This window comes from Pseudonaja textilis, chromosome 2, assembly GCF_049901715.1.
Source record: "Pseudonaja textilis isolate UNSWEBS1 chromosome 2, rPseTex1.2, whole genome shotgun sequence".
Taxonomy (NCBI): Eukaryota; Metazoa; Chordata; class Lepidosauria; order Squamata; family Elapidae; genus Pseudonaja; species Pseudonaja textilis.
The window spans coordinates 130,346,850-130,361,656 of NC_141991.1; the positions used below are offsets into that span (position 1 = coordinate 130,346,850).

Genomic DNA, 14,807 nt, shown 5'->3' on the forward strand with positions numbered 1-14,807 from the left:
ATAACTGCCTTTTTAAACTCCCTTAAGATCTGATAAGGCAGACCCTCCCATTCTGCTACTTGCAGTCCAAGCTGTGGCCCCTGACCAGGATGATATTGTACTGGACAATCAGACAGTAATTCTGCAAGTTCTGTTCCTGAGAGAGAAGCATCCTTTTTACAATTTTCAACCATTTTCTGAAAAGAAGACGGGGCAATAGAGTCAGGAGGCTTTTGCCCTGTATCTGCAGGAGCTGAGGGAATGGAAGACATATATTCAGGTGAAGAAGGGGGACAAATGACAGCATTAGTATAACGTGAAGGTGGAGGTGTTAAAAGAGAAAGTTCATTGTGACCAAATTTTTCAATTGCATGTCCACATAAATGCCACACCTGCAAAACTTCTATTTTTGCTCTAGGTTCAGTATGCAATGTTTTCCCTATAAGTTCCCAATCAGTTAATTTTAAAGACCCCTCTTCTGGATACCATAAGCACTGAGCTGCGATCTCCTGGACCAGCTTTAAGAGATTTTTCTGTGGTACCTCAGTATTATTTTTCTTCAACAAATAGCCTAATTCATCTACATGCTTCCTCTGTTCCTCAGAAAGCGAAGACCCCATACTTACAGAAACCAAAAAGGTTGAAAAACCACAAAGGGTTGAAGGTGCACCAAATCCTTGCCCGACGAAGTAAGAGGGTCCCTGTTCATGCGCCACTTGTTGTAATGACGAGGCAGTCAAGGTGTTTGATCATGATCAACTGAATCATGATGAACTTTATTGGAATCTAGTCTTGCATTTATACACATTTTTAGTAATCCTCTAACATTGGTTAACTTTGGTTTCTGCTTGACTTTCGTTATTGTTCAGCATAGTAACTAACACAATTAATGATCTCTAGTCAAAGTCCAACATATGCTTACTTCCTCTCTCTAATCCTCCTTTAGATGAGTAACTTTGTTTGCCTGAGTTGTATTTGCTTGGAAACATTCTTTCTCTGAGGTTTGCTGTTAAGTTTGAGCAATGAGAGGCTGAACCAGAGCATGAGTGCAACAATACTTTATTATAACAATAAAGGGCTGACCGTGCTTGCCACGCCTGGAACTGGCTCGCAGCAATCAGCAACTGGTTGGACCCCGCAGCCTGCTTTTATAGCAGGCTGCTGGGGAGAACCAACCAATGAGGAAAGGGGGAAGAACACCCACACAAAGTGAGTGGACCTGAGTGAGAACTCCTAGAGTTCTCAGGACATAACACCCTTCCCCCAGATGCGAACATGCATAGTCTTTGAGGTAGGCAGGAGGTTTATGTTGGCGCCCGGAACGGCGTAGCTCTGGAACATCGTCTGTCCGTCCGGGGTCTGCCTGGGAAGGCAGAGTCGGCAAAGTGTCACCAGTGTGCCCCTCGGTTCGGGCCTGCCCGGGCTCGTAGGGTTGATCACTGGGGGTGTGCTCCTGTGGACTGGATCGGGCTGGTCAACTGTCTGGGCGCCGCTGTCTGTGTTCGGGCTTCGAACCGGCTGTAGGTGTGAACTGATCGCCGGGCGTGATGTGGATGTGAGGTTGAGGATGAAGCCTCCCTTGTCTTGTGCCTCTGGGTCCCTGCTGGCGATGGTGCTGAGGCGTCTACGCAGTTGGTCTATGTGCCTTCTCCAGACGCGGCCATCCTCCAGTCTGACCCGATACGACCGCGGCCCGGTGATGGCTACGATCTCGCCCGGGATCCACAGGGGGTCTCCAGCAAGTTCTCGCAAAACTGGCTCCTGTAAGATAAAATGTCTAACCCCGATGTGGAAGCGAGGGAGAGTCAGGGCAGTACTGTGGGTGTAGTCTGTCCAATACAGTCCTCAGACGCCTGCCCATCAGGAGCTCAGCTGGGGACTTATTGGTGACTGAACAAGGAGTTGAGTGCTGGCTCATCAGGAACCGCGAGAGTTTGTGGTGCTAGTCATCCTTGTTGAACCTTGCCAGGGCTTCTTTAGTGGTCCTGACGGCCCTTTTAGCCAATCCGTTACTGGCAGGATGAAATGGGGCTGTGAAAATGTGGCGGATACCCAGGTTGGCAGCGAAACGGCTGAACTCAGTCGATGTGAACTGTGGGCCATTATCGGAGACAATGGAGTCGGGTAGCCCGTGCGTTACGAACAGGCGTGTTAACACGTTGGTGATTGCTAGTGTGGTGGTCGTGGATAGCTGTGCTATGTCAATCCATTTGGAATAGGCGTCCACGACCACTAGGAACATCTTCCCATGCAGAGGGCCGGCCAGGTCGATGTGAATTCTGGACCAAGGAGCGCTGGCGCTTTCCCATCTAGTAGGGGTGGCAATGGGGGAGCAGGACGGGATTCCTGGCAAATGCTGCAGGAACTTACCCAATTGACAATGTCCTCGTCTAGACCCGGCCACCACATCGTAGCTGCGTGCTAACGCCTTCATTCTCACGATGCCAGGATGTCCCTCGGCAACGCTTCCAGAACTCGGTGCATTAGCGAGGCCGGGATGACCACTCGAGTGCCCCATAGTAGACAGCCCTGCAGACTGGACAACTCCTGCATGCGAGTCTTAAAAGGTGTGAATTTGTTATCAACATTACCACCCGGCCACCCCTCCTCACCCAGTCGAGCACCTGGGCGAGCGTTTGGTCTGCCTTGGTTTTAGCAGCAATGTCCAGGGCAGTGATGGGTAGGTCCAGCTGGGCGATCTCGAAAATAGCGTGGACAGGAGCAGGGTCTTCAGCCGGGCCGGCAAGGGGCAGCGACTGAGTGCGTCAGCGTGGGACAGTGTTTTACCGGGCGGTGTATAAGTCTGTAGGAGTAGGCTGCTAGGAAGAGAGTCCACCTTGTCATCTTAGGGGAGAGGACTTGAGGGGTCTGCTTGTCCCCGGCTAGTAGGCCCAGGAGGGGTTTGTGGTCTGTGACCAGCTCGAAAAAATGGCCAAAAAGGAATTCGTGAAATTTTTTCAGGGCTGCAACAGCTGCTAGGGCTTCCTTATCGATCTGGCTGTAATTGCGCTCCGTTGCAGAGAGCGTCCTGGAGAAAAAGGCGATGGGAGCCTCGGCGCCATTGGGAAGCCTGTGACTTAGTACCGCCCCAATTCCAAAAGGGGAGGCGTCTGCTGCCAGTACTAAAGGGAGGTTAGGGTCGAATTGAATAAGTACCGCCTCAGACGTGAGTAGTGATTTGACGGCGTGAAAGGCATGGTCTTCTTTGTGCCCCCAGTGCCACGGTGACTTTTTATCCAGTAATCTGTGTAGGGGTTCAGCAACTGATGCTTTATGGGGTAAAAAGGATGCGTAAAAGTTCAATAGCCCCAAGAATGCCTGTAGTTCAGTTTTGGAGGTTGGAGTGGGTGCCTCGTGGATTGCCTTAACCTTGGACTCCAGGGGGTGAATGCCAGAGGCGTCAATTTTATAACCCAGAAAGTCCACCTGTCTAGTGGCAATGGCACATTTTTCTTTTTTCAACTTGAGGCCATGCTGTCTGAACCTCTCTAACACAGCTCGAACTCTTTGGAAGAGTTGGGGTCTGTCCCTGGCCGAGACTAAGATGTCGTCGAAGTAGGGTACTACACCAGGAGGCCCTGCAAAATCCGCTCCATGAGGGATTGAAAAATACCCGGGCAACACTTACGCCAAATTGGAGACGCTTGTATCGGAAGGCACCCCTGTGAGTGACAATTGTCTGGAGTTCCGCTGTTTGGTTATCTACAGGGAACTGCTGATATGCTTGAGACATGTCCAATTTAGCAAAAATGCTGCCTGGTTCGAATGTGTGTAATAAGTGCTGGATGACGGGCACAGGATAAGCGCTAACTTGTAGGAATTTATTGATTGTCGCCTTGTAGTCCGAGCAAATTCTCAGGCTACCGTCTTTTTGAGGGTGTGACAATGGGCGTCTCCCACTTGGCGAAATCTGTTGGCTCAATGACCCCTTGTTTTAATAGTTTATCCAATTCGCATCAAGTTTTGGCCGAATAGCAAATGGGACTCTACGCGGTTTTATCCTGATTGGGACTGCTTGGGGGTCAACTGAGAATGAGATGGGGTACCGTTATAACACCCCAACTCTTCGCTGAATACATCTGAGTAATCAGCGAATAAGGAGTCAGTGTCTGAGGTTGAGACAGCATGGACTCCTGTTAGCCCTAGGCCGAGATGGGAAACCAATCGAGCCCCAATAAGGTGGGTAGATTGCCGTTAACTACCACTAGAGGTAGGTGACCTTTAAAAGCTCTAAAACTGACAAGAAACTTGCCTCTGCCGATTACAGGAGTGGTCTTTCCCTGGTAGTCCTTCAGGCCAAACTGGCATCTCTGGAGCCGGCTAGTGGATAGGCTTGGTTGGAGCCTCTTAAGGGTGTTCCACGAGATAATTGAGAGCGCTGACCCTGTGTCAACCTCCATGCGGCACGGTTTACCTTCTAGGGAAATGGAGAGAGAAATTTTACCAACAGTGTGGCAAGTGTGCTTGGCAAGGTGGTGCGTGCGACAGTTCAATACTTGCCTCTGTGGTCCCGAGTGCGAGGGAGGGTGCCTTTGTGCTGCGCTTTGGGGGGCTTGGCAAACTCTCGCGATGTGCCCCCTTTTATGGCAGTTATTGCAGGTGGCTCCTTTAAACTTGCAGGTGGCCCTCTGATGAGATCCCCACAGGCTAGGCACAGGGTGATGTGCTTGGGTGAACCGATGTTTTCTTGTTTGGCTCCTACCTGCGGCCGTCTGTCGTTGGAGAGGCGGTGGACTTCGTTTTCATCACTGCTGGTTTCCTCTGCTACCACCTCCTCGGAGTGGACTGGAAGTGATGTCAGCTTGGCACTTGGGCCCTGGATTTCGGTGGCTGAGTTTGTTGCCAGCTCAGCTGCCAAGGCCTCCTCGACTGCTTGTGCGAGGTTGAGGTCTTTTTTGCGAGAAGGCGCCTTTGCAGGTGGAGGTCCTTGACCCCGCAGACTAATTGATCGAGGAGCATGTCCTCCAGGTAGGTTCCAAACCCACAATGCAGTGCTGCTGTTCTGAGAGCGGCCATATATTGATTGATGGTCTCCTTGCTCGACTGCTTCCTCATACGGAAGGTGAATCTCCTGGCAATCTGTGAGGGCCTGGGGGAATAGTGGTTAGTGAGAATTTCAAGTAACTCAGACCACGGAACGTTTTTCAACTCACGAGGAGCCACGAGCGCCGTGGCAGTATCGTAGACGGTGGCTCCACAGTAGATTAGGAAATACGATTTTTTCCGATGCTCTCCCGCATCCGCCAGGCCAACTGCATCGATATAATGATTAAAGCGGTTCTTATACGATTCCCACTTCTCCTCGTCTGGTTTGAACATCGGGAAGACTGGATTTGAACTCATGGTGCTGGGACCGGTTGAACAACCTGTGGAAAAAATCTCTCTGGGGCAGCAGACAATGTTTTAGTGCCCGTGGTGGGCAAGTGATTTCAGCTCAGGAGAGGCTGTTTGCAATCCTCTCTTTCTCTCTGGGTTAACCACGTTTGGCTGTTAGCCGTTGATGGCGTTTGGATTCGCGCCTGTGTGGGCGTCAGTGACTGGCTACAGCGCTGTGCTGTACCTTTTAGGTTTGAAATTCAAATGACAACCGTTTGAATTTCGCGCCTGATACTGAGCGGCTGCGGCTGCAGCGCTTCACTTTCCTGTAGCTGGGCTAACAAGCGGCTACAGACGCTTCTAACTTTCGATTCTGACCGCTCTCTCTGGCTGCGGATCAGCGTTTGCTTCTTATCGCTTGCTGGCCGCTTTCTCTGTCAGCGGATCAGCGTTTGCTCTTTTTGTTTGCTCTTTTTGTTTGCTGACCGCTCTCTCTGGCTGCGGATCAGCGTTTCTCTTATCGCCGGCCGATCGCTCTCTCTGGGCTGCGGATCGGCGGCTAGTGACTCAGCGGTTGCATGGTGCTTCTGGTAGCCATCCCATCCTCGTCGCCAGTGTTAAGTTTGAGCAATGAGAGGCTGAACCAGAGCATGAGTGCAACAATACTTTATTATAACAATAAAGGGCTGACCGTGCTTGCCACGCCTGGAACTGGCTCGCAGCAATCAGCAACTGGTTGGACCCCGCAGCCTGCTTTTATAGCAGGCTGCTGGGGAGAACCAACCAATGAGGAAAGGGGGAAGAACGGCCACACAAAGTGAGTGGACCTGAGTGAGAACTCCTAGAGTTCTCAGGACATAACATTTGCCATCCAAGATAAGAACATTCCTGCAATTACAACTCTGCAACCATCAAAACCCAAAATTAAAATCTTATTATTTTCAGTTTCAGTCAAAAAAATCCAAGAGTAGCTTCTGAATGGAAACAAAGCTAGAAACTGTTGTTTCTTTAATCAAAGCAGTCAATTTTGCCATGTCTGCTAACATCCTTGCATATTTCTTTATAAATTATATTTGCATTAACTATATTTAATGCGAATATAATGAATATCTCTTAGAATTTATTCATAGTTGAGCTAATTGCATAATCTCTTTCCGAGACAATTTTATTAATTTTTTAGGACAATGCACAGCTAGTTTATTTCTCAGTATTTGTTTAACAAATACTAAATACACTTCCTGCTAAATTCAAATCCCCAATATCGTTTAATCCAGTCATTGCTACAGAGAACAGAGGGCAGAGACTCCTGGCCTCCTGCCTGTTCCCCTGATATTAAGCCATAGTGCAAATGTACTCTGACAACATATTTTTTTGTTCTCTTTTGCCATGTTGTTGCCTCCAGCCCTGTCTCCAAGCTACGAATGAGAAGGGCTAAGTTGCCCAGAGCTATCTGGTATTAAGTTGCATTTTCTCCTTTACCCTGACATATTTCAAGGGCAGACTCAGTGTGTATAAAACCCATTTAGCATTTCCTTGAAGGGTGATGTAGATGCTAGGAATTAAGCCAGGAGATGGAAAATAGCAAAGGAAAGGAGGAGGTAAATTTTGTTTTGTGCTGACTTTAGGACTTAAAGGCTGTATTTGTGTATGTAGACCAAGGGGCTTGGATGCAGGTAGTCCTAAATTTACAACTATTCATTAAGTAATCATTCAGTGTTACAGTGGCACTAAAAAAAAGTCTAGTTTATCAATGGGAAAAGGCCTACTATCTTCCCACCACCAAGAGCAACTAGCCAATGATTTCCAAAGGGAAATTTTGTGCCCTCCCAAGCTTGCGAGATTTTTATTTATTTATTTGTCAAGTGATTATAAGATAACAGGTATAAGTATAAACATGGTTATGAATACATGAAATGGATACATATAAGAAAAATAAAAAGAAACAATAGGACAGGGATGGTAGGCAAGTTGGTGCACTTATGCACACCCCCTACAGACCTCTTAGGAAAGGGGTGAGGTCAGTAGTAGACAGTCTACTCAAAATTTGGGTGCCTGGCAACTGGAGTCTATTCATGGCAGTTGTAACCTTTCAGACAGATGCATCTCTCCCTATACATTCACAATGTTTGCTTCTTCCTGGTAGGTTTCAGCTATGTGGCTCTACCTAGCTGTCCTGGTGGGACTTTACTTCCTTCGCCGATGGTACCGAGAGAGACAGAGAGTGGAGAAACTGACAGAAAAATATGTCTTCATTACTGGCTGTGATTCTGGCTTTGGGAACCAGCTAGCCAGGCAGTTGGACACTCGGGGTCTGCGGGTGTTGGCTGCTTGTCTCACCGAGAAGGGAGCACAGGAACTGGAGAGACTCACATCAGACCGGTTGAAAACCACCCTGCTGGACGTCACCTGCACTGACAGTGTTGCAGCAGCAACCAAATGGGTGAACTCATGCGTGGGGAACAAAGGTAACCAACTCCTTCTATTTATATTAATGTTCTGGCCATACTTACTGTAGATTGAGGGATTGGATACAGGTAGTCCTCAACATGCAACCATTTATTTAACAATTGTCCAAAGTTACAATGGCACTGAAAAAGTAGCTTACACTTAGTCCTTGCACTTGTGACCATTGCAGCATCCCCACAATAACGGGCTCAGAATTTGGATGCCTGGCAACTGGAGTCTATTCATGGCAGTTGTAGTCTCTCAAGAGTCACATGATTTGTGACAAGCTTCCAGCAAGCAAAGACAACGGGGGAAGCCAAATTAGCTCAATGACCATGTCATTCACTTGACTGCGTAAATGGTTATAAAATCAGGCGTGATTCACTTAACAAACGCCTTGCTTAACAATGGAAATTCTGGTCCCAATTGTGGTCATGCATCGAGGACTGCCTACACTTAATTTCAAATATTAGCTGCTAGGATAAAGTGTTTTATGTCTTTGGCAGCGAGTGAATTTTCCACGAGAATCCAACATTGTCACCATTAAAATGACAAAGGTAGGGAGCTAAAATGAAAGATGTGGTGACAGACTTATTTAATTTTCTTTTAAAAGCAGCTGTTGGGAAATTCTACCTTAATCTAAACACTTTTGGAGAACAAGAGTAAACCATTTATCTCACCCGTGCAATATTTTTATCCTTCATAATTCTCCCAATTATGAGTGTTTTAGCCAGTGGGGGGGTCAACGCATACTGTGCTGTCACACTCATTCACACTCACACGTCAGTGGGGTTTATGGAGGGTTCACCCAGCAGTTCTCTTCCCCCAGCCATAAGCAAGCCCAGATTAATCCCCTAGGCAATGGCCAATTAGTCCATAACACAAACAGCAAGCTCTCAAACAGCGAGTCCAATAAATGAACATAACCCCGCCCCCCTCCAGGCAAAACTAAAAGTACATCCACATTAGCTCACAGGTTATAGTAATTCAGATTCTCAGGAAAAACAAACAAGCACACAGCCACAATCCACACATGTTGTTACCAGCAACACCTCCCTCTGCCTGCTGTGCAGTTCATCATGAAGGGCAGGGCCTTTTCCCAAGCAACGTGGCAGAGCTACGTTTCTCTGGCCTGCATGCTCTGAGATCCACCATGGCAAGCAGCTCCTCCCCCTCTTCTTCACTGGCCTGCAAGCTGTCCCCAGTCAAAGCCTGTTCTGCTGGCAGTTCAGGGTCAGTAATTCCTGAAGTGCCAGGAATGATCTCATTCTCCCTCTGAGGAAGCATCGGAGGAGTCGTCCAAAGGAGACGCCATGCTTGCGTCAGATTGACGCTCAATGATATCTACACAATAACACCTGTTTCATGACACTTGTACAAATAAATGATGCCACTGTAACCTTTGTCATTCCTCTGATGTTGTCATGGCATGTATCATAACTTCTCTCCCCTCAAGCAACCCCCCCCCAAAAAAAGCCTAGATTGTTTTTTGTTACTTTTCTCCTTATCCCTTTCTGTTTTGGAAAATGGACCATTTTGTCTGTGACAACAAATATATTTCACACAACCCTTAAAAGAATGGCAATGCTCCAGTTCTGAACATAAGTGAGGATTAGAATGACAGGGACATCATGACCATGTATTCTTTCTTCTTACTCAGGGCTCTGGGGCTTGGTAAACAATGCAGGTAAAGGCATACCCATCGCTATCAATGAATGGCTGACGAAGGAGGACTTTGCCAAATTGCTGGATGTCAACTTGCTTGGGCTGATTGACGTGACGTTGCAGATGTTGCCCCTGGTGAGGAGAGCCAAAGGGAGAGTGGTCAATGTAAGCAGTGTGATGGGAAGATTAGCATGCTTTGGAGGAGGGTATTGCCTGTCCAAGTATGGTGTGGAAGCCTTCTCAGATACTTTGAGGTAAGCTTTAACTTTCTCTTTTGATTAGTTGAAGTGCATGGTTCTCTTTCAGCTCCATTTGAAAGAAGTAGATGCACAGATTCAGATAGTCTGAGCTATAGTGATTTATGTAAAACATGGTTGTGTCTCTTAAGGGTTGTCCCAAAGATCTAAACATATAATTTACTTTGCTTGAGATAAACGTGGCACTGGAGGAACAATCTTTTGGTAGGTAGGCAATATCCAAGTAGCAATAGCAATAGCACTTAAACTTATATACTGCTCCACAAGTCTTTACAGTTCTGTCTAATCAGTTTACAATAGTAAATAAGAACAAGTTACAAATAAATGGAGGAACAGAGGAAATAGGAATGAACAAGTTGTCTAGGCATAGCTGGACCTTCACTTTTGGAATAGTGTACTATCCAAACAGTAGTAAATGGAACCAATAGAAAAATTAGATGTTTTACTTTATTTATCTTAAAGCTAATTAAAATGAAATCTATATATATAAAAGCGAAATACCATTCACACATCATCACAAAATCTCCAGAACTGTAAAGCTTACAAACTTGAAATTTGGCACGTATTTCCTCTTGGCTTCTAGGTACTCATAAGAAAGGATTTTTTTGAAATGACCATCAGAGCATTAGTATTTCATATATTATTATTAACATGCTCTGATGCTAAGGAATTCTACTCCCCCTCCCCACCTGAAAAGAAATCTGTTCCAAATGCAAAACACAAGCAGAGGAGAGGAGTTTCAGTTTTAGTTTCACAGCAGCAACCAGCTTTAGTACAGAACAGTTGAGCTAAGCCACGCCCAGGCTCCTTGCTGTCTCTTCCTGCTCACACAACAAATACTGTTTCAATTTCCAGACAGCCCTCAACTCTCTCACATACTGACAGGACGCTAGCCAGATGAATACTGATGGATGCTGGTAGGCAGAGGTGGAATTTTCCCCCCTTATTTTCCTCCCCCCAAACTAAGCCCGATAACATAATTTCGTAGCGAAGCACGGGTATCCAACTAGTATGGAAATAAAAGGCTATTCAGGCATGCCTTTAAATTTTTTCCTATTATATCAAAATTATAATTTACACTGATTTGGGAAACTTCCAGGGATCACAGTTAAGATTTTCATAAGGCTTACCTTCTGCACTTCTGCCCTAAACCTTGCTTTGCATGCTGTGGTTTGTTGAATAAGCTATAATTTAACATGCTAAAATCATCAAATATTTATTGCAAACAGAAATAGCTTGGTTCCTGGAACATGCTGAGCCAAAAAACAAAACAAGCTATATTATCTGATCAATTAAATGCGAGGAGATAATTTGAGTTTGACCGCATAGTGGTCATCCTGATTTTTACAAACTGGAGCTATTAGCCTTATTCTTGGAGGTTTTTCTATTTTGGTTGTGCTTGTTGAAAACAAAAAAAAAATATGACAAGCTTTAAATTAGGTTCTAGGAATTAAGGCACACCATCACCACCCCAAGGAGGAAAGGAGATACACTTGCACAGAGACTATCCCTAGTAGTTCTGGAAAAGGTTAAACTGAGTACAGATAGTCCCCAACGTACGACCACAGTTGAGCCCAAAATTCATGTTGCTACGTGAGAAATTTGTTAAGTGAATTTTGCCCCCTTTTACAACATTTTTTTGCCACATTTGTTAAGTAAATCACTGCAGTTGTTAAATTAGTAACACAGTTGTTAAGTGAATCTGGCTTTTCCCATTGACTTTGCTGGTCAGAAGGACACAAAAGATGATCACCTGATCCTGGGACACTGCAGTTGTCATAAGTAGGAGTTACGTAGCAGTTAGCAGTAGCAATTGTCATAAGTAGGAGTTATGTAGCAGTTAGCAGTAGCAGTTCCCAAGCATCTGAATTTGAGCCAGTTGCCAATCATCTGAATTTTGATCACGTGACCATGGGGATGCTACAATAAGTCATAAGTGTGAAAAATGGTCATGTCACTTTTTGCAGTGCCATTATAACTTTGAACTGTTGTAAGTCGAGGACTGCCTGTATTACCCTATTGCACTGATGTCATTTTTTCATTGTATTCTTATTTATGCTGTGCTTGTGGCATCTTAAAAAATCTTAACAATTGAGGCAGATTATAAATATTATTACATAAAACAGTAAAAGCATTTCATCCCTTGACAGTTGTTGCCAATAGAAACACTAACAGATCATCCTGCAAATGCTTTCTAATAGAGACCCTGCTTTTTATTTCCTCAGCCAGCTTTGGGGAGGTTCAGAATATGAAAGAACCATTCCCTGGTGTGACAAGACATTTAATATTAAAATATCCTGACATTGCTCACTCCTTCAGTTAAGAAATGGAAATAGGCACTGCCCTCTAGATTCTATGACTGAACAATGGAAACCTTTGCCTTTACCTGTTATTTATAGCCTGTTTAATAAGTTAAATTAAAAGACAGAACAGCAAGGTTAACCTTTCTGCTTCCCCATGAAATGGTGGTTTCATATTATTTATTTATTTGATTGATTGATTTTTATCCCACCTTTATTATTGTTAATAAACAACTCGAGGCAGTAATCATATCTAATATTCCTTCCTCCTTCTATTTTCTCCAAAACAACAACCCTGTGAGGTGGGATTAGACGAGACCAAAATGGCTTTCTGTCTGAAAAGAGGAGACTTAATGCCTCTACAACTACTTTTATTCAGGAAAAATTGATAAAGATGCTGCTTCTGTCCTTGTCTCATATTTATAAAATGCTGATCGCTTTGATTAAATTCAAAATATTTTTGTTTGTTTCCTTTGAGAAAGGAAGCTATTTATCAGTTTCAAAATTAATCGATTTCTCTGTTGCCCACTTCTTAGTTAATGTGGCTTTTAAAGCAGTCACATCTCTTTTTTAGTTTACCCAGAAGTTTGAAAGATGGCAAGCCCTGAGGTTCTTACCATTCACCTAAATAATAGGAAAATAGCAGTGCAGCTCAGTAGTTACTGGAGGAATTGTTTGCTTGCTTATTCATTAAATTTATGCATTATGAAATTTACAGTATATATTGTCCATCTCGCTGTCAAGCAATTCTGGGAAGCGTACAACATCAATGGACATCATTGACATCATTTTCTGGTCAAGTTGAATTTGAAGACACAAATGTTCAACTAGTTTCCCATTTTGTGTCTTCATCTTATCTCAGTGAATCTATCAATGTCAAATCAAAACATCTAGAGGTCTTTTGTTTTCACCTCTGACAGCTAACATTTGTCCCTTCCTGCTCTACTCTGAAAGCTGAAAAAAACCAATTCCTTTCCATTTCCTCCCTCCACAAAATATCCCAATTGGTAGGAAAGCTGCAGCATTAATTTCATATCCAGAAAGGACATTCACTGCCAATGGTATGTTATCTGGCAAAGGATTCCTAAAGGATGCAGATGCCCATAGGAGATAAGAATGATAGAGGCTTTCTGTCCTTCTATCCATACAGTGAATATAGAAGATGGCCTTGAAGAACAGGGGAAAGGTGTATTGCCCTGGCAACAATCAGATAAATGATCCCAGATCAAGAAATAAACACTGTGTAGACAGGTGTGGGATTCAAATTTCTTAACAACTGGTTCTGTGGGTGTGGCCTAATTTGTGGGTGTGGCTTGGTGGTCATGTGACTGGGTAGGGATGGCTTGCTGACTGGGCATGGCTTGGTGGTCATGTGACTGGGTGGGCATGGCTTGTATGTGAATATTATAAATATTTATGTAAATGTTGATTTTTTTTATAAAAAAAGAATGACGTTTACCCAAAAGCAGGCAAAGCAGGCAGGCAGATTGAGTTGCTCACAGAATCACAGATTAAGTTAGAGATCTATTTATCTGCAATTGTCTAACTGAGTCACATAAAATTCGCTTGCAAGCAAACTCACAAAATTAACTCACAACACACCATTTTTTTTCAAAAGCAGCAGATGACCAAGGGAACTTTTCCTGATTTTTTTCAATATGAAAAATGCAAACTGTATGTTGTCACATGATCGTTCCAAGAAGCATTAGCGAATGAAAGAAGAAACTGAAAAGAGATTGGTGTTGCTGTAAAGCTGGATGCCATTCCTTAATTGTTCCACTTTTTTTTTAAAGGACATGCATTTGCTGTCCAGTCTGGGAAAAATTAATTTTGGACTCTTTTTTAAAAAAATCCTGACATACATCTGCCAGACACAAAAAATCCTTTATAGCTTGGGAAAGTAGACTGAAATAAATAAGTAAACAGATATCTTAGTCTGTCGAAAAAATATATGTTTAAAGATACATATGGACACAAAACTGATACCAACATGACATAATATTTTAACTAAAGAGAAAAAGAAAGAAAGCTATAGAAATGTTTATCTTAAATTAAGCAATTTCCCCAGATTTTACCAATTTGCTTGAAAGTGCTTTTCCCTACCTCCTTATTGAACAAATATATAGAAGTTGAGCAAGAAAAGATAAATGTGCTGCAGATTTATTCTATGTTCCTTAATGAGTCTAGCTATTTCTTCATATGCAAAAAGTCTACACTTGGAATTTAGCATTCAAAACAGATTTTTGCAGATTTGTGTATTCTTCATTCTGCATCTCCTTATTCTTCCTTTTCGTTCTATTCAGGCGTGAAATGTCTCCATTTGGGATAAAGGTCAGCATTATTGAACCTGGTGCTTTCAGTACAAGCATTCTACAATCTACATTAGAGAGCTTCCAGGCTTCATGGAACAAAGCACTTTCTGAAACCAAAGAAGTCTATGGACAGCTATACTTTGAAAACTGTGAGTTGAAATTTGGGAAACCAGGCTATAGATTGCATATACAGTATATTTGGCTGAGGGAGGGTATACCACAAATGCAGAACCCATTACGGTTCAAAAACCATAGAAGACTTGGGAAATATCTATTCTATATAACTACTTCAGAAGCTCATTATCTGTCTAAAATGAGAAAACAGTAATGTGAAACTTGATTCCACACTGCTACTTATAAGCATTGACATGTGTCAGGTCCAAGTCCAGAGATGATAGGGCAGAATCTGAATTCCATCCTTCATTTGCTTACACCTAATGGACAGATTCTTGCCAATTTAAAGCTATAAATCTCTAACTCAGGGGTCCCCAACCTCCGGCCTGCAGCTCCATTTGCGTGAGCGCTGAACCAAA

At 44.0% G+C, this 14,807-nt stretch overlaps 1 protein-coding gene across 3 annotated transcripts in view; it reads left to right on the forward strand.

Annotated features, from left to right (window-relative positions):
- Positions 1–14,807, forward strand: part of LOC113445490 (17-beta-hydroxysteroid dehydrogenase type 6-like) — a 38,568-nt gene that overhangs the window by 9,509 nt on the left and 14,252 nt on the right. For 2 of the 3 annotated variants that reach the window (XM_026714671.2, XM_087925263.1), the window contains exons 2-4: positions 7,439–7,760; positions 9,401–9,659; positions 14,266–14,423. In XM_026714671.2, coding sequence (XP_026570456.1) covers positions 7,448–7,760; positions 9,401–9,659; positions 14,266–14,423 — 730 coding nt within the window. In that variant the 5' untranslated portion in view covers positions 7,439–7,447. Of the gene's footprint in view, positions 1–588; positions 669–7,438; positions 7,761–9,400; positions 9,660–14,265; positions 14,424–14,807 lie in introns of those variants that run through there. The other variant, XM_087925262.1, reaches the window with a different exon arrangement.